At 41.2% G+C, this 25692-nt stretch overlaps 1 protein-coding gene across 17 annotated transcripts in view; it reads right to left on the bottom strand.

Annotated features, from left to right (window-relative positions):
* CDC42BPA (CDC42 binding protein kinase alpha) overlaps window positions 1-25692 on the bottom strand; it is a 321704-nt gene that overhangs the window by 180491 nt on the left and 115521 nt on the right. For all 17 annotated transcript variants that reach the window (XM_019821471.3, XM_011290821.4, XM_019821472.3 and 14 more), the window contains one exon: window positions 16820-16968. In XM_019821471.3, coding sequence (XP_019677030.2) covers window positions 16820-16968 — 149 coding nt within the window. The remainder of the gene's footprint in view (window positions 1-16819; window positions 16969-25692) is intronic.

Consider the following 25692-nt stretch of genomic DNA (forward strand, 5'->3'; position numbering starts at 1 on the left):
TTAGTCTCCCTGGAGTAAGTGTTCGCATGTAGTGTGAGATGAGGGCCCCATCTCCTTCTGTCCCAATACCACTGACTTCTAATACCACGCAGGCTGCAGATCAAGCGGATTTCTTTCAGAACTTCCTAAAGCTATTTCCCTGAACAGTCGTCGGAGTCAAAGGAAACCTACAAACAACTGCCAGAACAATCAACATAATCTGGAACTGATCCAGGCAACATTAGATACGTGATGACCCTGTGTCTATGTCTACACCTGGACCAACACCACACTTAATTACGGAAGCTCTATAAGGACCCCTCCACACCAGCAGACCAAGTTTTTAAATTCTCATGGCTCTTCCAGATGAATGCTAGGATTAGCTTAACGGGGTCCATAAAACACACTGAGATTTTGTCAGGGATCACAATGATTTTCATATATTAATCTAAAGAGAACTGACGTCTTTATAATCAGACTCTTCCCATCTAAGTATACATTATATCTTACTGATGAGGATTCTTTTAGGTCTTTCAATAATACTGAATTTTTTTTCTGCAGAGAGCTTTTATTACCTATATAGCTATACTGCTATCTTTGAGCAACTATACATCTATGTATTTATTTTATATCCGTAATTTTTATTATCTATGGTTTTAGGTGCCTTAGAGCTTTGGTGCTACTGTGAATGGGATTTTCTTCATAGAATCATTCTTCCTTCGCTTCCAATTTTTAAAAAGTTTTTCGTTTTAATTTTTTTAGAGAAAGCATGCGTGCAAGTGGGGAAGAGGAGCATGGGGGGGCAGGGGAAGGGGAGGGAGGAGAGGGAGGGAGACACACACACACACACACACACACACACACACACATATACACACACACACAAGCAGGCTCTGAGCTCAGCAAGGAGCCTGATGTGGGGCTGGGTCTCACGACCCTGGGATCATGACCTGAGCTGAATCAGACGCTCAAGCGACTGAGCCACCCAGGGGCCCTATTGTGCTTCCAATTTTAATGGGAATGTTCCTAATGTTTCGCCATTAAGTACAGTCCTTGGCTTGGATTTTCAATAGAAATTCAATACTAGGGGGAAAAAATTCAGTATTAGGTTATGAGAATTATCTTCTACACCCAAATTGCTAAAAGTATCAGGAATGGATATTCAATGTTGTTGCCATTTTCGGTATTGAGATTATTCTATGGTTTTCCTCCTTCAATGTACTAATATAGTATATTACACTAATAGATGTTGTAATGCTGAAACTCCCTTGCAGCCTGGGATGAAACCCACGTGGTCATACTTGTTTGTTGTACCACCTATCACGGAGTCTAAAATTCCACCAATTGTAAAGAGGCATCACTACGTCAAGTGCAGCTACAAGAGAGAATACACTGGCAACTATAATTTTAGAAGCCATTTCTTTTAAAAAAGCACTCCAATTTCAGAGACATTAAATCGAAAAGTAAGTCTGTCTTATTAGTATTGAAAACCACACACACGCTAAATCTGATTCCATTTTTTCTTGATGATTCCTGCTCTTCTATTCATAAGGGACACCGCACCACACTAACGTCCGCCCCTTGTACCGTCCTCCTTTTCAAGCTTTGTGATCAAGATTTCACTACCGTCATAAAGTGAGGGAAACCGATTTTTAAAAATCCTCAAACTTTCTGAAACAATTTATATGGGATTCAGTTATCACTTTCTTAAAAGTAAAAGAGAACTCATCCATGAAACCACGTGGAGTAAAAGAAGGTTCAGAGCAGCTCTACTGTAAAGGCTCAGAAGTGGGAAAAACGCAAATGACATCAACAGCAGATAAACCATCATACGTTTATACAACGGAAGACCACTCACCAATAAAGAAAAATCTATTGACACATACATCGAACTGAATGCATCTCAAAAACCTTATGTGGATAAAAAGACATCAGACAGAAAAGAATACATGACGTATAATCTATTTGTTAGAAGTTCCAGAACAGGTAACCCTAAGTTCTGGTGACAGAAACCAGAACTAGTGACTGGAGAAACAGAAAGAAGATGTTCACGGAAAAGAGCACTAGGACATTTGCAGGGTGATAAAAAAACATTCTATATCTTGACTGCAAAGGCGGTTACACAGATGTATCCATTGTCAAAACTCTTCACTGCACACTTAACTCCTGTGTTAACGTGATGCATATTTCAATTTTAAAAATCAAGGAGACAAGGCACCAAATGCCTAAAAATAGATGAGAGTGAAGTTTTGTGGAAGGGGAACTTTCCATTACAGACTCAGTTTCCTTAAATGTTCTCAGGGTATTCAGATAATCTCTATTTCTTCCCAAGTACATTGCAGTGGCTTATATTTTTCTAATGCACATTTCATCCACATTTTCAAATTTACTGGAGTACAGTTGCTCACAATACTCTTACTATTTTTTAAGCCTACAACATACTTGCTTACAATTCTATTCCTACTCTCGTTTCTTTGTACCTCTTCTGTCTTGATAAAAATAACACCTAGTGCTTATTTAGTACTTTCTATTTTCCATGCAGTGTTTGAAGTGACAGTCACAGCTTTTTTTTTCTTTTTTTTTTTTAGGTCAGCAAGTAAAAACAACTAATTGCTGCATACCCAAGAAATGCTCAAAATGAAAAGAATAAAAATAAGGTGAAAGAAAATTAGAGGATATGAATACCATTACTGAAAGACTGGTGGATTTATATTTTACCAAGCAAAGTAAATTTCAAGGCAAAACAAAACAAAATGCCCTAATAGTGATTAAAAAAAAAAAAAAAAAAAAAAAAAAAGGATCCTAGGATCCTTGAATCAGACTTGCTTGATATAGAACAAGTACACATTTGCATATTCCGCTCTCCCCGGGGAATGAGGAAGTGAGGGAGGAAGCTGAGAGGGTGATAGAATTCTTCCCTCCTCACCTCACCCGCCCCATCTGAAGCAGGGTCCCAGGACCAGGGCTGCACCTGTAGGCGCCAAAACTGACGATGGTTCCTAAGTGAGGAACTCTACCTATGCCTTTAAACCATAATGTCAGAATTCTTACGGTCCTGGTGGGGTGGGTTACACCTTACCCCACCCGGCAAAACCAAGCTAGGCAGGGAATACTGCTGGACTGCCAGGTGGTTGAGCTAGCCCACAATTTCTGCATCTAACTCTGCACTGAAAGAATGCACTCAGAGGGAGGCATTTGCGAGACGAACATTGCTGCTGGCATTTGGGCCAGCACAGCGGTCAAGCTGAACATCCCTTCCAGAGGTGGAAAAGTTTGGGCAAAACGAAATGATAAATGGAGAGGAGGAGGAATAACTAGGGCTAAAGGCATCAATAAATGGGTTATGCAATGAGGGAAACCCAACATCACACCAATGCTTTCTTTGTGAAAGGCTCAGAGCAGAAGATGTTATTGCCCCTTAGCTCAATGACACCAGACGCTTAAAGTGGTGAAGCCACATGTTGCCAAGATGCTTCTGCTTTGGGGACGGGACACAGTCAAAGGGGAACGCGCAAACCTGGGTGGCATCATTCTGGGAGACGTTTAATCACGTGATGTGATGATGGTCTAGAGGGTTAATGACTCACGGGGACACCAGGAACGTGCTGGTGCCTTGGCTCTTATTTGTCAAGTCACGTCTACTGCCATATGGTGTAACCCCGGCCTGGGTGGTTGAGATTCAGCCCTGCTGTGTGAACAGGTCTTAGGATAGTACTGATACCGATAACTAAACGTATTAGGAGATTTGGTTAAAGCCTCCACAGGATCTGATAAAACGAGCAGCCTGAAGAAGTAGATTCAGCCAACCATCAGCTGGTCTCGACATGGAAGAGTTCCGCCCAAGTTTGTCATACAGCATAAACAGCAGTAAAGGGAGAAACAAATAATTAAATTAGTACAAAAATATGAAAGTGTATGTAATGACCATATAGAATGGGTTTGTGGTTAAATGACAAACACATTCACACTACTGCTGATATAAACGCTATACTAAATGTAGATGCCCAAACAAATATGATCGCTTTGCTCTCAGAGAGCCTTGCGTTAAGGCCACGGGGTGGCCTGTGTCACGAAGAACAAACCCAATGAAAGGTCTGGCCTTTGCTTCAGCCGCTGGGAGGGGATCTCTAGGCCACGGGAATATCATGCCTCATCGGTGTGTCTTTGCCTGGAGGCTCTGGCCACCAGACAATCTAACAACGTAATTCGTGATGTAATTTACCTGGGCCACACAGTATCAGTTTTACCTCTGGCAGGGACCGGAAACTAATGGTATCATCCCAACTTCAGGGAAAGGTCAATCATGCAAGACCGTACGCTGAGCCCCCAAAACTCCGGAAACCCAATGCTCAGGTGCACTTGCTTGGTTAACAGTCCTGGTGCCCACCGTCACCCACGAATGGCAGGTAAGTAGAGCTGTTCCCAGCTCCACGGGGAGAGGATGACAGACGCTCCCCTGGACTCCGCCCTACAGGCTTCTTCCCTCGGCTGGTTTCAATCTGTACCTTTTCTACGCAATAAAATGTAAGCAGGAAAGTGTTCAGTAATTCTGTGAGTCCTTCTTGCAAATTATGGAAACCTCAGAAGTTCATTCTGATCCTTCCAATTCAAATTCAGAAGTACAGAGTTCATACTTGTCCTCTTCTGTTTTCTCGGTATCTCCTTTTTTTCTATACCAAGAGGCCGGATTCTCAAGGACACAGGGGACAACAGAATTAGAGTACTCCATAATCACTCATTTGTTTCATTTCACATTTACACTCAACAATCTCAAAAATAACATGACGAATACTACCCCAAAATTATACTGAAGACAATTTGAAAAAAAATCTGCATAAATTCTCCCAGTTATCACCACTGACCTTTATAGTTCTATTAAATGTCCATTATTAGAGTATGCAGCCATCAATACTGTTCAGTCTCCCTCTTTTTTCCTGTTTTAATCCATAACTGACTAACGAGCAACACCAGTCCTTAAGCTAAGGTCTCTCTGGTCATTTTGGTTGTCTGTAGCTCATTCTCTCATGGAATATTCCAGATTCTTCAGGAAGAATTCATGGGAACAATGTTCCCCAGGCTCCTGCAAGTTGACAACACTGCTGTGTGTGCTTTTTATACCTGAAAGTTGATTACGTTCGTGTTCTCTTTTCTGGGGTATCATAAATATTGAACATATTTTTTTCCTGTCATAAAGTTTTGTTGTTGAAAAGTCTGATGATAAACTAGTTTTCCTTTCCCTGTCACTTACTTGTTTTGTCACCACAGGACTTTTTCCTTTAAAAAAAAAAAAAAAAACAAAAAAACTCCAAAGTTCTATAATTATACTAGCATTTGTTTATGCCCTATCTATCCATTATGTTATTGTTGTCACACATATTACATATGCATTCATCGAGTATCTACCAAAACAAATTTCTTTAAACAGTCACATATTTTAGGGAGCCCGGGTGGCTCCGTCAGTTAAGCATCTGACTCTTGATTTCGGCTCAGATCATGATCCCAGGGTTGTGGGATCGAGTCCCACCATCAGGCTCTCCACTGAGTGTGAAGCCTGCTTAAGACTCTCTCTCCCCCACTCTGGCCTTCTCCCCAGCTTATGCTCTCTCTCAAAAAAATAAATAAATAAATAAATAATATAAATACATAAACAGCCATGTGTTTTAAAGAATTTTGGAGAGGGGTGCCTGGCTGGATCAGTTGGTTTAGTGTGTGGGTCTTGATCTCGGGGTTGTGAGTTCAAGGCCCACATTAGATGTAGAGACTACTTAAAATAAAGATTAAAGTTTAATCTTAAAAAAAAAAATAAAAGAATTTGAGAGAAAAAAGGTGTTTTATGTATGCTGAGATTTTTTTTTTTTTTTTTTTTTGCCATTTATTATGCTCTTTCTTCTTTCTTCAAGATCTGCATTTCCTCTGCTGACTCTTCATTCTGAGATATGTCATCAGTGTTTCTTGTAAGGAAGGTCTTAAGCAATAAATGCTCTTGGGTCACATGTATCTGAAAATATCCTCTTTTTAACTTCATTCCTAAGGAAAGTAGGTTGATAGTTTTCTTCTTTCCAGTGTTGTCAAAATTTTGTTTATCTTTTAGTACCTGTGGTTGTGATGAGAAATCTGAGATCTTTCAACTTGTTTTTCCCATGTAAAATGCTATTTTCCTCTAGATGCTATCAAGACTTTTCATATCCTTTAATTCCATATTTTGATTTGGAGGTGCTAGGAGTGATTTTCTTCGAATTTCTATTACTTTGGCTTGACACAATTGTTGATTCTATAAACTCATATGTTTCTCCAAACTTGCGAAGTTTTAAGCCATTATTTTCTTCTGCCTTATTCTCTTTTTCTGGGGCACCAATTACATATGTTGGATCTTTTCATCTCTAATCTGTTCATTCTTCCAATCTTTTCACACCTGCTTTGCATAAGAGAATTTCTACTGATCTATATTCAATTTCATAGACTTTTTCCTTTGAGTCTCCTTTCTGATACAGAAACCACTCAGTGAATTTTTACCCGAGATACTGTATTTTTCTTTTCTGAAGTTTTCATTTGGTTCTTTTTTTTTTTTCTATTACTGAGATTTTCTATCATCTCATTCATTTCAAATGTGTTTTCTATTACTTCATTAAGTATATTTAAAATAAGTACTAATCTAAGTATTTAAGTGATATCTTTCACTATACCAAGAGGCCAGATTCTCAAGGACACAGGGGACAAGAGAATTAGATCAGGTTTTACCTGATAATTCTTATAATTCAAACCTGGGTGACCTGGGTCATCTTGAGCTAGGAGTCCACTTTTTCCTCTTGAGACTGAATCATAATTTCCTGATACACTGAGTAATTCTGGATTGTTCTGTGCACGTTGTGATCCCATGCACACTGTGGATTCTGTCAAAAATCTCCAGAGAACGTTGGTATTTTAGTTTTACCAGTCAACCTAGTTAATCTGAGATGTATCTAACATCCTCTACAACATGCCTGAGGCTTGAAAACAGTATGCTGAGGGGCGCCTGGGTGGCTCAGTCGGTTAAGAGTCCGACTCCAGCTCAGGTCATCATCTCGTGGTTCGGGAGTTCGAGCCCCGTGTCAGGCTCTGTGCTGACAGCTAGGAGCCTGGAGCCTGCTTCAGATTCCGTATGTCCCTCTCTCTCTGCCCCTCCCCTACTCATGTTCTGTCTCTTTCTCTCTCTCTCTCTCTCTCAAAAATAAACTTGAAAGAAAGAAAGAAAGAAAGAAAGAAAGAAAACAGTATGTCGAGTGAAAGAAGCCAGTCAAAAGAGACCCATTACATGATTTCATTCAGTGTCCAGACTAGACAAATCTATAGAGACAGATTAATGGCTGCTGAGGGCGGGGGAAACAAGGGAACAGGGTTTCTTTTTGAAATGATGACAATGGTTTAAAATGGAATGAAGTAATGGTTGAATGTATCTGTGAAAATACTAAAAACCACTGTACGCTTTAACTGACTGAATTGTATGGTATGTGAATTACAGCTCAATAAAACTGTTAAAAAGAACTATTTATAATTAGATGTTAACAGCAATTTTTAATGAAGATCCCCTGAATATCACTGGCAAGTAATACAGAAAGGTAGAGATCACTCTTTCCTCCTACCAGCGGAAAAAAGTTTGGGAAAACGTCAGGAGCCAGTTACAGACCAATGACAACTATTAATGTTAATTATCAAGGATAAGATCTAATGCTTTTATGAATAGAGCCAATTAAGACAAGTTTGTGATTTTTAGATCGTTTTTTAAAACTGCTTCTGAGGGGCGCCTGGGTGGCTCAGTCGGTTAAGCATCCGACTTCAGCTCAGGTCACGATGTCGCGGTCCGTGAGTTCGAGGCCCGCGTCAGGCTCTGGGCTGATGGCTCAGAGCCTGGAGCCTGCTTCCGATTCTGTGTCTCCCTCTCTCTCTGCCCCTCCCCCCATTCATGCTCTGTCTCTCTCTGTCCCAAAAATAAATAAACGTTAAAAAAAAAAAAATTTAAAACTGCTTCTGAAAGGTTTAGAATAGAGAATTCTCCATTTTAAAAAACCGGTTTCACAGTCTACCATTACCTAACTATAAGGATGTCTATTTCCACAAAGAACTGTACAATGACAGGTGATCTAACGTAAAGAAAGGAGCTTCTCTCTGCAGATTATATACGCATGTCTAATTCTCTCTAATCGACAAGCTTAAAGCATTGTTATACATTGTTAATACTTTCTATTATCACTGATCTCTGTGACCTGCCAGCCCTCAGTGACCTTCCCTTCTCTATCAAAGTAGTTTCTAGTAGGGTCCTTCTGGTTTGTAGACAACAGGTGCACCGCTCTTAAAATGGTCATATCACAGATAAGACTCCACTAGAAACAGAAATCAAGGTAAGACACGATATTGGCTGCTAATGTTTTGGTACCAGAAGCAACATTCTGATTATCTCTGTATTATTTAAAAACGTCATAAACGTCCTCATCTTTCCATTTTTGTCATTTCAAACTATGCCACGGGATCATCAAACATAACGTTCTGATCGGATGAAGCTTGTTTTTTGGCTGTTGTAGCAGGATTTTATGTCTTTCATCATTAGCATGCTTAGAGTTGTAGCTGACAATCTGAACACCAAGCCTGCTGCTGAGTTTAATTAACATATTTAGAAAGAAGTTGGGGTTTTTTCCCCAACCTATAATTAGGGCTTGCTTTATTCTAACCCAACATTTGGCGTGTACTTTCATCAACCGGAGTCCGACATATGCCACATGATACTGTTTACTTGTTAGAAATAATCTCTCTCACAAATTTAACATTCAAGCAAATAAATGATTGAAAAGAAAAGACACACTCTTAAAATGCAAACTGCTTATTCAGCAAATCAAAAATGGAAATGTTGGCATTCAGACTTCAAGTTGGAAACTGGAGTGCCTCTGTGGCAAAGGCGAAAATCTAAGTTGACAGACTGAAAATAAGGTATTTTGGGACAGCTGAAATAGTGTTTCAATAAACACAGGGAAAAAACCAGCTATTTTGCTAAAAGCATTTAAAAAATATGGACATGCTTTCATAACAATATTTTTATACAGTATTTTCCTAAGTATTTAAGTGATATCTTTCACATTAAAATAACGACAAAATTTTATTTCTAAACGTTAACAGTCAATCGTTGTATATCTTGCTTACTTTGGTCTTCCTTCCTCAGGGAAGCTATTTCAATGTCTTTTTTTTTTTTTAATAAATTTTTAACATTTATTCATTTTTGAGAGACAGAGCACGAGTTGGGGAGGGGTAGAGAGAGAGGGAGACACGGAATCCGAAGCAGGCTCCAGGCTGTGAGCTGTCAGCACAGAGCCCGACGCGGGGCTCAAACTCACAAACCACAAGGTCATGACCTGAGCCGGATGCTCAACCGACTGAGCCACCCAGGCACCCTTATTTCAATGTCTTAAACCATCTACTTCCTATCACAGACAGGTTTCCTCCAAGAGGTCCTCCTGATTCACTTGTTCACACTCTCCATCTCCACAGTGTTTAGGTATGTAATTCCTACTGCTTTTTTAAACCTGGTTTTGTTGTCATTCAACTGCTCTCTATCATTAGAGTTACGCTTATCTCAAAGTAATTTTTCAAAATAAAGGCATTATTTCCTCCACTCCGGAGTACCTCACCTAAGAAAATAGGTAGAATATTGGGCAAACAGTGCTGGCTGAACAATACTTTCACCATGAATGAATTTATAAAAATAAAATCTGTCCTACTCGGGCAAAACTGTGAAGCAGAAGTATTTCCTTAAACTTAGTCTTTTTTCAAAAGGCAATAAACTGAATGTAAAGAGCATATGACTTCTGTAAGGCAGCCCCCACTCCCATTCCAACACCCAGGACACAAAAAATGATATTAAATGTTGGTTTGGAATGCATCAGCTAAGGGGCACCTGGGTGGCTCAGTCGGTTAGGCTTCTGGCTTTGGCTCAGGTCATGAGCTCGCGGATCGTGGGTTTGAGTCCCGCATTGGGCTCTGTGCTGACAGCTCAGAGTCTGGAGCTGCTTTGGGTTCTGTGTCTCCCTCTCTCTGCCCCTCTCCTGCTCGTGCTTTCTCTCAAAAATAAACAAACAAACATTAAAAAAATTAAAAAAAAAAAAAAGAAATGCATCAGTTAAGACATTAATGTTATTAAACATAAAGGGAAAGATGATTTACTTTATTCCGCATATTCTCATTATCTTCCTCCAATTGTTTCTTCTTAGTTTGCTTCGTTGGCCACTGCTACTCCACCCCATCTCGAAATACTGAAACTCCTCAGGGTTCAGTCCAGGGTCCTTTTCAATGCTGACTTTCACTAAGTGGACTCCGCTTACCTCCTGAATTGCACATCATCTAAGTTCTGAGTTACAGAAAGAAAAATCACTTCCTGGCAGGCCAGAAGCCTAAGCAAATTTGGCAATCCTGAGGAATTCACCAAGAGAGACAGTTTCCTGAGCCTGGTTTCCAGACTTGTGAAAAGAAAGTAATAGAGGTAATTTTTTTTCCCTTAAAATCTTTCCCTTTTTTTTTTTAAAGTTTATTTATTTATTTTTGAGAGAGAGAGAGAGGGAAAGCAAGCAGGGGAGAGGCAGGGAGAGAGGGAGAGACAGAGTCCCAAGCAGATTCCACATGGTCAGCACAGAGACCGACAGCACAGAGACCGACGTGGGGCTCGATCCCACGAACCACGAGATAATGACCTGAGTCGAAATCAAGAGCTGGGCTTAAGCGCCCACTGAGCCACCCAGGTGGCCGACTGAGCCACCCAGGTGCCCCCAAACCTTTCCATTTTGAAATGATTACAGAGTCAAAGGAAACTGCATAAATAGTACGAGTCCCACGTACCCTTCCATCCGGCTTCTCCACTGGTTACAACGTATTACGTCCAGGGCACAATAGCAAAACTAGGAAGCTGACGCTACTACGTTAATGTTCCGTCAGAGACCTTTGGGCTTTTATCCTTTTCTAATCTGTGCGTATTCCACGCGATTTTAGCCCATGTACAGACTCACGTAACTACCACCACATTTAAGATGCACGGCTGTACTATCACCACAAAAGAGAACTGCCCCGTGCACTCTCACTCCCCACTCTGCCCCTGACCTTGTCCCCTGGGAACCATTCATCGGCTTTCAACCTCTGTAGTTTTGGTAATTCAAGAATGTTAGGTAAGTGGAGTCATAAACAACATAACGTTCTGAGCGTCCATGCTCGCCACTCAGGACCGTCCGGGGCCGCCCAGGCTGCCATGTGCTCCCAGTGCCTCGGGCCCACGGTGCGCCCAGCAGGTGGCTACCACGCCGCCCGGGAGGGACTCGCGGGCCATTTCTAGTATTTTGCGGTTACAAACAAAGCTGCTACGAATATTCACGTACAGGTTTTTCTGCAAATATGTTTTAATTGTTCTGGGATAAATGTCTACAAACGCCAACGACCAGGTCACATGGTAAGTGCATGTTTACTTTGTTTAAAGTTGCAAACTGTTTCCAGAGTAGCCAAACCATTTTACCTTCCTACCAGCAATGTGTGGGAGATCTCCTTTCTCCGCAGGGTCATCAGCACTTAGTAGGACCGCTGGTCCGTATTTTAGCGGTCCTAATACCTGCTCACTGGCCTGCCTCTCATGGTGGGTGTAGTTCGCAGTTTGCTAATGGCAAGGGCACTGAACAGCTGTTTACGTGCTCACTGCCATCCAGATCTCCTCTTGGGCAAGGTGTCTCTTTGGGTCTTTCGTCCATCCTATAACTGGACTGTCTGAGGTTTCTTGAGGATTGTGTTTCGAGTTCTTTATATATTTTAGACATAAGGTGTACATCCTGTATGTGGTCTGCAGATATTTCCCGCCATTCTGGAGCCTGCCCTTTCATCGGCTTACCTGGGCCTTAGAAGTGTACGTTTTTAGTGCTGATGAAGTCCACGTGAGTAATTTTTGGTGTCCTAGGAACTCCTCACCAAGCCCTAGGTCCAGAAGATGTTCTTTGATGTTTTCTTCTGAAAGTTTTATACTTTTACGTTGAATATTTTTTTAATGTTTATTTTTTATTTTTATTTACTTACTTTTTATTTTTGAGAGAGAGCATGAGCGGGAGAGGTGCAGGTGCGGGGGACAGAGGGTCTGAAGCGGGCTCTGTGCTGACAGCACAGGGCCCCGCGCGGGGCTCAAACCCACGAACCTGACCTGATCGTGACCTGAGCTGGTCAGCTGCTCAACTGACTGGGCCACCCAGGTACCCCTATGTCATCTACTTAAATCCATGACCCATTTTGAACTATTTTTCACATTTGTGTGAGGCTGAAGGAAGTTTGTTTTTTCGCTTACGATTCCCGTACTGTTTGCTGAAGATGATCCTTCCTCCACTGAGCTGCGTCAGCACCGTCGTCAAAATCAGCTGGAGGTAACTGCGTACATTTCGGCCTGGGTTCTCCTTTCTACCTGGTGATCTGTGATGTCTACTCCTCCCCCACTACGCAGTGTCTTGCTTAAGGCAGCAACGTAGTAACTCTCAACAGTAGGTAGTTATTCTGACTACTTCGTTCCCCTTTTCCAAAAGCATTAAAAGAATCATTTTAGCTACTCTAGTTTCATTGCATTTCCGTGTAAACTTTGCAGTAAGCCTGTTTGTACCTAACAAATAAAAAATCTTTACTGCTCTAAAGGAAAAACCTGTGAGCTGTCATAACTACTGAAAATGAAATGATGTTATTAAATTTGTAGCTAGGGACAGTCGCTTAGGGACACACCAGGAGCCTGAGGCCTAAACACAACTACCAATACAAGGGCAGGAGCTGGACTTGTTGCGGGTGGAGAGCTCGACACGTACTTTCACCTGGATTTAAAAGAACAAGAAAACAAGAACCCTGCCGGGATTTTGACAGGCGCTGCATCGAACCTGCATGCAGATCAGTTTGGGGAGAACGGACATCTTTAACGTTTAAAGCACCTCCATCAGCCTCGCTACCAACAACAGCTCTACTGCTGCCACGTTTCTTCTGTCCTCAGTCCCACTGCGTCCTTTCCCCGCCTCTTTAAAAGGGGAGGAGCTTGGGGCGCCTGGGCAGCTCAGTGGGTTGAGCATCCAACTTCGGCTCAGGTCATGATCTTGCGGTTTGCGGGTTTGAGCACCACGTCGGGTTCTGTGCTGACAGCTCAGAGCCTGGAGCCTGCTTCGGATTCTGTGTCTCCCTCTCTCTCTCTGCCCCTCCCCCATTTATGCTCTGTCTCTGTCTCAAAAATAAACGTTAAAAAAAAAAAAAAAAGAAGTTTCAAGTTGCTGTAATCTCAGTGATAAATCATGTTTTGGAATCTAAGTTTAAAAAGCTTACGGGGGAACCAGAACAGAGCATAAGTCTGCTGGCACCGAGCTTAATGCTTGTTTTTACTACATCATGTTACTAGAAAATGTCTGTACTTTATGGGGTCAGTTTGTAAATCAATTTTACAGCCTTCCAGAGTCGATCTCTGGGCTTCTTATTTCCATGTCCCCATTCCTGTCTCTTTCATCTCATAATTAACATCTCTGAAAACAGGTAACATGATGCCTTACGATGTGTTTTTAAAGTGTATTTCTAGACATTTCAAAGGAAGTTGCAATGTTCTTGACTGAACTCTCACAACGTGCTCAACACTCGTATGTATGATTTCGTGATTCTTCTCATCCACTACTCGCCACTGCTCCTTTCTCCCGATGCGTAAGTGAAGACAAGATTTTCATATGAAAATGTCTGTGCGGTCAGAAGACCAATAATGTATTTTATAGGTTTGGAAACAAATGCAGTTTGAAAGAGCACAAGGGGAGGGGCACCTGGATGCTCTGGTCAGTTAAGCATCTGACTCTTGATTTTGGCTTAGGTCATGATCTTACGGTTCGTGAGTTCAAGCCCCGCATCGGGCTCTGTGATGGCAGCACGGAGGCTGCTTGGGATTCCCTCTCTCCCTCTCTCTCTACCCCTTCCCTGTTCTCACACACACTCTCTCTCAAAATAAATCCATAAACATTTTTAAAAAATAATAAAATACAAGAACACAAGGGAAAAAAAGTATTTCCTTCCCCGAACACATCCAGGCTCCACTACTCCCTTTTTGTCTTCTCTAACTCCCTCTACTTGAAATTCAGAACTATAAAACATTCTGAAATCCAGCGAAACATGAAAACTGATACACAGTTTACTGTAAAGTCAACTTACTTAACACACTGTTTTATCAAACACTACATTACCTAAAAGTATCGGTAACTTGATGGCTCCCAAGATCTAAAGTCTACAGCATGGTGTTCAAACGTTTCCACAACAGGGATTGAAATCTCTCTTCCTAAACTCCACATGAGCTCTTTTCTTCAGCCGAGTCACCTACCAACCCCTCTCTAGACCCGCCCTCTGCCCGCCTGTGTCCGTCTCCTTCATCCCTTGTTTCTAGAACGCCTTCCTCTCTGCCCACAGAAAGCCTTTTTATTCTGCAAAGTCCTACCAGTAAAGCATCCTCTTATGAGCAATATGATGTTATATGAACAGCATAAATGCTGGCATCAGCCTGACTTCGATTTTAATCCAGCCTATGCTAATTACCGACTCATGTCTCTGAAGCTGGGTTTCCTCATCTGTAAAATGGAACATCCATTTTAGATGACACCCAAATCATAGATTTATTGTCAGAATTAGAATAATACAGGTAAAGTCCGTAACACATAGTGAGAGTTAAATAACCAGTGGAAAAAACCACTAAGAATGGTTTTCTTGGGGCGCCTGGGTGGCGCAGTCGGTTAAGCGTCCGACTTCAGCCAGGTCACGATCTCGCGGTCCGTGAGTTCGAGCCCCGCATCAGGCTCTGGGCTGATGGCTCGGAGCCTGGAGCCTGCTTCCGATTCTGTGTCTCCCTGTCTCTCTGCCCCTCCCCCATTCATGCTCTGTCTCTCTCTGTCCCAAAAATAAATAAAAAACGTTGAAAAAAAAATTAAAAAAAAAAAAAAAGAATGGTTTTCTTAATGAATGGTAATCTTAAGAATTAAGATTATTTGTTTCTCTGAGTTCACTGTAATTTGCTTGTATAACCCAACAAAGAGTTCGCAATCTGGGCTCACTCCATCTCTTAAACTTTTGCCCTAAGTGATTATTTAACTTTTATTACTTTAGTTCTTATTTATGTCTTGTGTTTTGTGTCCCCAAATGGACTGGAAGCCTTTTCCAAGTCAGGACCATATGCTACACTTACTTAAAATTTTATGCAGTTTAGCACAGTGCTATTTATAAAAGAAGACCCCAGGAATATTTCCTCAGTAAAGCATCTACTAAAATACAATCTGTCCAGAAAATGAGAGCCACATTTTAAGAGGTACGTTAACCTAGCAGAACACGTCCACTGAAGAGTAAAGGGAGAGAGAGGAGGGAGAAGGCACAAGGTGAGGGTACTATGTGCACGTCAGATAGTGGGAGACAGAATGTGTACATAAGCCTTGAGAACACAGAAACGACAGGTATTTAGATGTTTAGCCTAAAGAGAAGACGGCTTCAGAAGGCATGGTAACAAGATAAATTAGATTATTGTATGTGGTTCTACAGCAAAACTAGGACCAACGATTAGGAGAAAAAGAAATTCAGCTTAACATAAAGTAAAATTCTATGGCATCGGAGCTGTCCAACAATGAAATGAACGGGATTCATTTAACGTTAGGTACCTCGTAAAATTACACGTATTTAACAGAGCTCAGGGTTGAAATGCTTCTCCATGTCAACGTCAGAAAGATAGCTGTCAGGTAGAATGCTGTGTTGAGAAGAACTCTAAGACTGCACATACAGTCGGTGGGAAAGGGTCTTATGATCAGTTAAGAGTATCCGTGTCACAGCCTGGAAGAAGGGCAGGTAACACAAATACCTCACATTTACTATCTCCAATCCAGAGGAATTATTTTCAAAAGTAATCATTCCTTATTGAGAATTTAGATATGAATTGGGTACAGGTTCACAAAACCCCATGAAACTAACATTCTTTAAATGTTCAATAAAATGATATTTTTAAAGTATTTTTAAATGAGTCCTCAGCTAGGACCTTGGGTTACTGTTTAAGCAAAGAAAGAAGCACTTTGGTTTCTCATCCTGTAATTCGCTCTTGAGACCCTAATACCATCATAAAACACGTCATGTTTTACAATTTTCAAAGTATATTCATCCTTTTATTTTTCATAAAATTTGTGACTATCAAATATCAATAGGGAAAAGCATATGAGTAGGCAAGAGCCACAGTGAGATCTGATGAACAGAAAAGTTTTAATCAAAACGATCTTCCTTTGGGGCGCCTTGTGGCTCAGTCGGTTAAGTGTCCAACTCTTGATTTTGGCCCATGAACGATCTCACAGTTCGTGGGATCGGGCCCCACGATGGGCTCTGTGCTGATGGCACAGAGCCTGCTTGTGATTCTCTCTCCCTCTCGCTCTCTTTCTGTCCCTCCCAAGCTCACTCTGGCTCTCTCTCAAAAATAAATAAACTTAAAAAACATTTTTTTTAATAAAAAATAAAAATAAAATGTGAGACTGCTCTTTAAGCCCTTCACATAAATTATTATGAGCTGTTCACAGAGAAAGAGACTTCTAACGTGTGTCAACAGGTCGAAGAAGAATCCCAAATGAAAAATCATTTTGTAAACAGGCCCATTTTTATCATTCCATCTTACACTGCATACAATCAAACACACATCTGTAGGGAAGACTTTAAATCAATCATTACACCTGTCAAATAGTTTACAAAGACAAAATTCCTCCGTGGCCATCAAAAGCACCACGTTCCTCTAAAAACGTCTGCTTCCACACTCACACAGCCCGCTGCTGCGTAAGGTCTTACCCACCTGTGTACGTAGTGCAGCTGATGAACGGAGTCGATTGCTATCACCATCTCAGCCAGGTAAAACCGAGCCATATCTTCAGGCAGTCTATCTTCAAATTTGCTGAGCAGAGTCAGCAAATCCCCACCAACATAATAATCCATCACCAGGTACTGGGAACGAGAAGAAAAAAAGTAATCAAATAATAAGGGTGAAAAATTAATATAGGTAATAGAACCCAAGGTCAAACAGCACTGGGGTCAAATACCGTTGTTAATTAACAAGAAGCTGTGTGAGATGATCATTACAAAGCCTGTATGCTTCCTGAGGCAAGAATATAAAGTTTTTAAAAATTGAGGCAGGGAACAACGAAGGATTACCATTGTTTTGTTGTTATACTTTGCCAAGTAACGACACCAAAAAGGAACATCAACATCATCGCCTATAACAGACCATAGTTTTATCGTTTCATAGAAGAATAAACATTTTAATTCACAAATGATTACAGTAATTCAAATGCAAGACAGCCATGTATGTTGAATAGATTCCTTTTTTAACCATTATTACGTTTTCCCTCTTTTCTCTTGGACTGGTAGCAACTTTATTAAACCAGCACTGGACCAGCATTTGGAAAGCACTCATATAGGATATAAGAATTTCCATGATGTACATACTCCTCTTATTTCTGATAGTACAGAAGTATCCAAACAGACTCTTCTTAGGTCTATATAAACAGAAGCCAAGTAATTTTAGATATGGACTCCCACGAGTATGTGTATACGATACTGTGATTTATAGTAAGAAATACATACATTTGTTGGCACAAAGCTAGCTTTTGTTATTTACAAGAAACTCCTTTCAACCACACTAGTATTTATGTTGATGAGGTGACTTTTGCAAAGTCCTTGGGTAACCTAAGGACGGAGGCTGGTCGCCGGGGGAACCAACTGAGATTAGAAGGTTGGAAATTTCTAGGGAAAGGCCGAGGCTAAATCCATCCTTAATGGCTAATGACTTGATAGATCATGCCTATCTAAGGACGCTGTCCTAGAAACCCAAAAGGATGAGGTTTGGAGAGCTTCCAGGTCGGCCAACAAGTGGAGGTGCTGCGGGGCGGGGGCGGGGGGGGGGAGGCTCCACGCCTCCCTCACCGTACCCAGCCTTGTACACCTGCGTCACGGAGCCCCTCCTGAGTCCGGTGAGCTGCTCCAGCAGACCAACCATATCTGAGGATTAAGTCGTGATGATCTCCAACCTACCATCTGTGAGTCAGAAGTGCAAGTAATAACCTGAACTTGTACCTAGGGGTGAGGAGGGAGTCTTGTAGGACTGCACCCCTTAGCCTATGGGATGTGACACTATCTCCAGGTGGACGGCATCAGAATGGAGTTAAACCACAGGATACTCTGCTGGTGTTGCAGAAACCCACACATCTCACGTCAGAAGCAAAGCAGTACTGAGAGAGTACTGGGGAACGTAAGTGAAAACAAGTCTTCCCTTACCATAGGTATACGCCAAAGATGAAAAGACGAGTAGACACCAAAATGTTCACAGGGATTAGCTCTGGGTTGTCAGATTACCCGTGGTGTCATAGACATCTGGTATTTACTTTCTTCTTTGTTTTTAAGTTTACTTATTTATTTTGAGAGAGAGAGAGGGAGTGCGAGCAGGGGAGGGGCAGAGAGACAGGAGGAGAGAGAATCCCAAGCAGGCTCTGTGCCACCAGCAGGAAGCCCGACACAGAGCTCAATCCCAAGAACCACGAGGTCATGACTTGACCGAAATCAAGTCAGATGCTTAACCGACTCAGCCACCAGGTGTCCCGCTTTTTGGTATTTTCTAGATTGCTTTATAAACACGTATATATGTGTGTGTGTATTATAGTACAGTATAGTATAGTAATTTTATCATACCATAGCATATCATATCATATATATTTTTTAGGTTGAGTGAAAACAAGACAGAGTGAAAAGATGATCTTTGTAGTCAGAGAAACCTGTATTCAAATTGTGACTCTGGATTATCAATGACTTTTGAAAAATAAATTAATCTCTTTGACACTTTATTCTCTCATCTATGTTATCTATGATAACGACACCTTCTTCTGAGTGTAGCACTCAGCATGAAGGACAGTAAACAGAAGATTCTTAAATGTCACTTATAACACCTTCGAGTTAAAATGCTTTTATCACTGAGAGGCACCTGGGTGGCTCAGTTGGTTAAGCGTCCAACTCGTGATTTCAACTCAGGTCGTGATCTCACAGTCGTGAGATCAAACCCTGCTTTGGGCATGGAGCCTGCTTAATATTCTCTCTCCCCCTCTCCTTCTGTCCTCTCCCCTGCCTGTAGGAGCGCATGCTTGCTTGGTCCCTCTCTCAATAAATAAATAAGTAAAATTATTTTATCGCCAAATAAAGATATTACTTCAGTGATATCACCAAGTTGACATTTAAGATTTAAAGAGTCTTGAGAAAATTCACATTCTTGTCACTATACATTACAATGATAAGCATGGGCAATTTTTATTAAATAAAAGCAACCAACTTCATTTTTTAAATCCTTGAAAATCAGAGAAACAATGCATTTCAAATTCTGGTCTATGGTTTACTTGCTATATTTACTAGACCTAATGTTTAACAGACTCTATCATGAAGATTAGAACTAATATAATGAAACTCTTGGCGTAAACATGTTGCTAGAAATGACGATGGCTGTGGAGAAGAAACCCACATCTACTACTCTAAAGTTAAAGTACTTCGAGTAGCAAACACAAAAACTTTTCAAATAAAAAAGTCTGCTATTAAAACTGGAAACAAATACTTACACACAGAAAGTCGTAAAACATAACTCACCCCTTCAACAAACATTCACCAGGTGCCAATCAGGATTTTTCCATCCCAAACCTGGAGAAAACCCCAGAGGATAAAAAGGCAAAAAGGTTCCTACATCAAAGGCTTTCCTGCCTCGACAGTGCACAGTAGCTGTTCTCACTACCCCAGGCTCCTCAGGTCCGAGCATAACCATCTACCAGAAAACTGTTGAAAAACATTCATGTCAACATTTTTGCCACCCACGGTCACCTTCAAAGTCTAGGCTCCCTGTGCCAGCCTATCGCCTACTTTCACCCACAATCCGCTCTGTTCTTCCTCTTAATAAACCCCATTCCTTAATAAATCCCTTTCCTTCAGCCTCTCCATGTGCCTTACTGGACCTCTTCTATGATAAACACCCCTCCTTGAGACGGCATACAAAATTATGAATACACAGGGGGGCCTTGGTGGCTCAGATCGTGGAGCGTCCGGCTCTTGGGTTTCTGCTCAGGTCGCGATCCCGGGGTTGTGGGGCTGAGCCTCGCATCAGGTTCCACGCTGAGCATGGCACCTGCTTGGGATTCTCTCGCTCTCTCGAGGAAAAAAAAATTTTTTTCCTCAAGGAAAATTTTTTTTAAATTATAGTACCTAATTATTCCTAGTTTCCCTTTCCTGCGGCCTGCTAAAGAGAGTTCTGGCTCTGTCTGCTCGTATACTCTTCCCCTACCTTGCCCTCAGAGGTCAATTCACTGTTTCTAAGACAGAATTCAGCAACTGGAGAGAGCAATGAGCAGAAAACACAAAAGAAAATTCGCAAGAGAAAAGCGATGAGTTGAAAATGAACTATGCTCGCAGTCGGGTTTTGGGATCAGGGAGACAAGATGCGTTAGAAACGGCCAATAAAAGCCTCACATAGGAAAAAAAGCTCCTTTTGTCTGTAACACATACCAGCAGATCTCTCCAAGCGCTGCCCAGTCGTTCTTTTACGTGTTCCCTTTTGTTCAGGACAACATTCAACTGAATCACCAAGGTCCTGCTGCATCTACTTCCTACTGAATCTCCATGGAGTCCATCCACTTCCAGCCCCACCCACTTCCCCAATCCCCATCCAGGCCCCTGGCCTGTCTTGATGACATTAAGCTTACAGGTTTAGGGACAAAGTAAACAGCTTTCTATTTGATATATTATTCTGTAAATGACTTTGTTGCCAACGGAAGACAGAATACAGAACAAGAGGGGAACACACAAGCTCATTCACAATTCCACAGCGAGGAAACACCCACTGGGTGCGCCCATCACACCCCCCAACTGAGCCGCCACAGCGAGTAAGGGCTCCTGCCTTGACGGAATTTACAATCTAAAGGAGAAAAAAACCACAAATCAGTGGGCAACTTCAGTGTCATGCAAATACCGTGACAGAAATAAGTGGAGGGTATTGCTGTAGGCCCTTAAAGGAAAAGAACCTGACTTTGAATCCCGTTCATTCATTCATTTGTCTAAAATGTCTTTTTGTACAAGGTGTGAAAACTATTCTCTTCAAGAGTCAATTATCTAAAACAAGTAATTAAATATCCATTCTTTCTTGTAATTAGATTGAAATGTCTCCTTACCATAATTTAGGATGTGAAATACACTTGGATCTGCTCTTGGGCCTCTATCCTGCTAAGGTTGTCTGTTAACATGTCAGTATCATATGGCTCTCAGTGAGTAATTAGTAAAGTTTAATATCTGGTAGAACAACTTCCTACTCATAAACTATCTTTAAAATAGTACCCAATATGGCCAAGATGCCTTTAAATAAGCTTAAGAAAAATACAGACTGAGAGGTGATGTTCGTAAGATAGGTCAAGGAGATAATAATCCTAGCATAAAGGGCCCCCATCAGGGGTCAAGAAGAGGGCAAGCAATCCAGCAAAACTAGGCTGAGGCTATATTAACCATTAATTTGCCGAAGAGGAAGCACAATTAGCCAACTGACACACGGTCACAACCAGAGCAACAACGAAATCCATTCTGCACCAAGCAGGGAGTTGAAACGACACTGCTTTCTTGGGGTTGACACACTGCAACTCTTCGGGAAAGTAACTTCCTGTACTTACTGAAATGTAAAAGGTGCGTACCCCTGGACCTGGTATTCCCACTTTTAGGAATACAGTCAATGAAAATAAGAACTCCAATATGTCGGGCATATGGACAAGTATATCTAGCTCACGGCACTTTGATAACTGCAACAAGTCAGAAACAATACGAATAGTGACCAACAAGGAAACCATTAAACGGATCCATCCAACATGTCCATTCTGTGGAGTAGTATACAGTCGCCAAAAAGAATAATTCAACATATATGCCCATGGGATCATTGAAGGACAAGAGCAAGCTGCAGAGTAACATGTACTTGGTTCTTACATTTCTAGACTTCTGTATTGTAGAGGGGAAAGAGCACTGCAGTTGACCAGTGATACCAAGTTCTGCAACGGGCCAAAGGTGATGGACCCAAAGTCAAAGGCAAATAGCTCATCCACACTGAGAGGAAGAATGAGAACAGGTACAAATGCGAGTAAATCTACACAGATACAGGGGAGGTGAAAGGGAACTTTCATGCTGAGACTAGAGCATGGCAAGTGGCAAGTTCATGCTTGAGTGACCAGTGCTTTCATTGTCTCCACGAAGCAGGAGTCCCAGTCTGCGGGCACAGGGTTTTCTAGATAAGGTCCCTGTAGCAGACACAGGGATCACAGCTGCTGTCCCTGCCTTATGGCTGTGTAATCAGAGGCGTAAGAAGTTAAACGATTTGCCCAAACATACCCTGGGTGGGCGGAAAACCAGAGCTCAGGGTTCTTGATCCTGAGATCAGCTTCTTTGTACTCAAAAGAGTCATCGATAAAAAAACGGACTACACCCATGACATAAAGAATATGTGCAGGGCGCCAGAATACTAAAAAAGAAATTACAGACACAGACGGAGTCTCTAGCAATCTTTCATCCCTCCAAAATAAACAGACCACTAGGCATGGCCAAAGCGCACCATAGGATTTCCAACTCCGAATTTCTTAAAAAAAAAAAAAAAAAAAATCTTCATCTCAAATCTTGTGCTTGTAAGAAACTGCATTCCAAAGAAACCATGCTACAACGTGTGAAAGCATACAATAAATGAACTGTGTTCTGGAGAAAGAATGTCTCCTAGAACAGATATGCTTGTGGAAGTTTCCTTGGGGAGAAGAGGAAGTCCGTTTAGTCATCCTGCTCTCAGAGACATTCGCAGTTAATCCTGGAGCCCACCCTGCACTCATCCTTCCGTGCCTTTTTCTAACAATTTCTATCTTCAGCACAAACTGGTTTCCTGTAAAGAGTCTGGAGTTCGTATGACTAATCACCATCTAACATTTAAATGCCTCTCATCCTGTAAACAGTTGACAAATGCTAATTCAAGAAGCAGAATTTTTGTTTTAAATATTTCCCTGACTTTTTTTCCCCCTCCAGGATAAACGAACTAAACAGGAAACAGCGGACAAGGAGGTATGAAGAAGACACAAATTTCACAGATTCATAATATTCTAAATGACATCCAAGTGATAAGAATTGCATGTGACAGTGTTGATGCAACTAAGCAAGTCTGTGTTTAAGGAGTTTTTTTTTTTAAAAAAGGGTCTAATCACATTTTGATATCATTCATTAAGTTACGCCAACTTATCTGAAGCAAATAAAACACATATATGCTATGACTCTATATAATTTTTTTCATCAATTGGCCGTACAGATATTTGAGCAGGTTATACGTGAGACTGATGGCTTTCTTGAATCACACAGCACTACAGACCAGGTTCCTTATGTGGCTACCTCCGGGCTAACAGTTATTTTGGAAAAGAACTGTATAATAAAATTTCCTTTTTGGTATCTAAGACTAGGTTTGCCAACATTTCTAAATGATTTTATTTTCTAATATTTTATAAATATTCAAAAGAAAGTCATTGATGATAACCAAGGTAACTTAGGACTTGTACTCTTGAGACTAACCCAGCACAAGCTTCCTCTCAGCTAAGAAAATTTACACTGTAACTTTTATTCTAAAACTATATTTTCTATAGTTTTATTCTATAACTATTATTCTAAATAATTAAGGGCTGATATATATAGGCTATTTCTCACCGAGAAATTAGTAAGTGATGTATATATATGTGTGTGTGTGTATAAACTATTTCTCACTGAGATATTTCTCACCAAGAAATGAAAAAACAATTCTAACGTCCAAAGCAAAGGACACATAGAAGACTAACCTCAGAGGAGACAGAATAAGTCAGGCTTTTTGTCAATGAAAATGAGGCAGAATGTTGCTATACAAGATTGGGTATTTGGACACTCCGGTTCTGTATCTAAAAACTTCTATGTTTATAATGAAATACAGAGTTTTAAGCAATCCCTGAATCCACAGTGTTGCACCTATCCATAACAGAAAGCATGGTCATTGGTGGATTTATTATCGAAAAGCGTTCAAAAATCCATCATGATGAACTGCTGTAAGTTTGCTAACCAAATACTTGGTATGTGTTTACTCTTAGAAATTTTGCCGACAAATCTGTGTAGATTATATTTGCACTGACACGCTCGTTGTGAAAATTTCACAGAAGTATGGCTAAATCAAGTCAAATATAATCCCACTCAATTTAACAGAACTAACATATGCAAAGCTCTCCACCAAGACTTTTAAACAATTCTGACTAAAGCCCACAATAATAAATACGATTTATATGACGGTTCAATACGTATCATACAAGAAATAAATGTCACGAAACAGTAATTCCTCTTACTGCCTGCATTCTGTCATTTCCTATTTAATTTTTTTAAATGCTGGTTATAACCCTTACATTGATTTTATGATCCACCAATGGGTCACAATCTGAAGTCTGAAACACACTATTCCATTCTGCAAGCGCATAAGGGATATAAAGACAAGATCTGGCCTAAATCAGACGAGCTCCGTGACTACTAAATTACACAAACTTTTAATTATATTTTTGCTGAAGATAGCAGGGTTCATGTCACTTAAGTCAAAGATGTATATATACATATGTTACTCGGATAACGACAGCACTAAGAAAGAAGGTAATGCTAAAATGAAATGAGAAAGATGAATTCAAACTGGGAATTCTGGAAACGACTTTTAACACACAGAATCTGAGAACAATCTTGCAGTATTAACTGGACTTCACCGGGACGAGGGGAGAACGGGCACTAGGACGAAAGGTACCAGGGACAAGGGCCATAAAGGCACAAAGTAGAATACAGATGGCCAAGAGAGGCACTATTCCACTGAGGCAGAAAACCAGGGTTTGTGGGTGGGCACGGTATTTCTGGTTTATCTTTTCTCTCCGACCACCACGGTGCAGCTGACGTCACTGCGAACCATCTCCCTCCACCTCAACCCACTCCCCCTTCATTAGATCCAATGGGGCAGAATCCCCATCTCTCTCTCTCTCGCTCTGACCCTCTGCAGGAGTCTTCTCCGTGCTGGGTCCCCTGTCTCTGTCCTCTCCAGGCGAACCTTCCTCGTTTACAAGCACTAGGCAGTCATTCTCGTCTACTACTTGTATTCGCTGTGATCTACGAAGAGGAGGGGGCCGCCCATTTTTTCCTGTAAAGGGCCAGACAGTAACCACTTCCGCTTGTAGGCCAAGAGGAAAAATCAAGATATATAATAAGATAGAAAACCAATCTCCACACATTTTTATTAGTACAAGTCAAAATAAAATAACTAAGTGTGAGTTTTGTGATACAGGTGTACTAATAGAAAAATGGAGTTCTTTATGTGGCAGAGGGGGGTGTAACAGTTTGCTTAATCGGGGCTCAGAGTCAGTGTTCCTCATCATCCGGATCTAAAGCTAACGGCCCTCTGCAAGTGCTGATCTGTAACGAGATGCTCGTATGCCATCTGTGAAAATGTCTTCACAAAGGTGGCTACTGGTATCAATTCATGAGCAGATGATTAAGTTTATTTATTTTCTTGAGAAAGATGGAGAGCACGTGGGAGAGGGCAGAGAAAAAGAGGGAGATGGAGAATCCCAAGCAGGCTCCATGCTGCCAGCACAGAGC

This window comes from Felis catus, chromosome F1 (assembly GCF_018350175.1).
Source record: "Felis catus isolate Fca126 chromosome F1, F.catus_Fca126_mat1.0, whole genome shotgun sequence".
Taxonomy (NCBI): Eukaryota; Metazoa; Chordata; class Mammalia; order Carnivora; family Felidae; genus Felis; species Felis catus.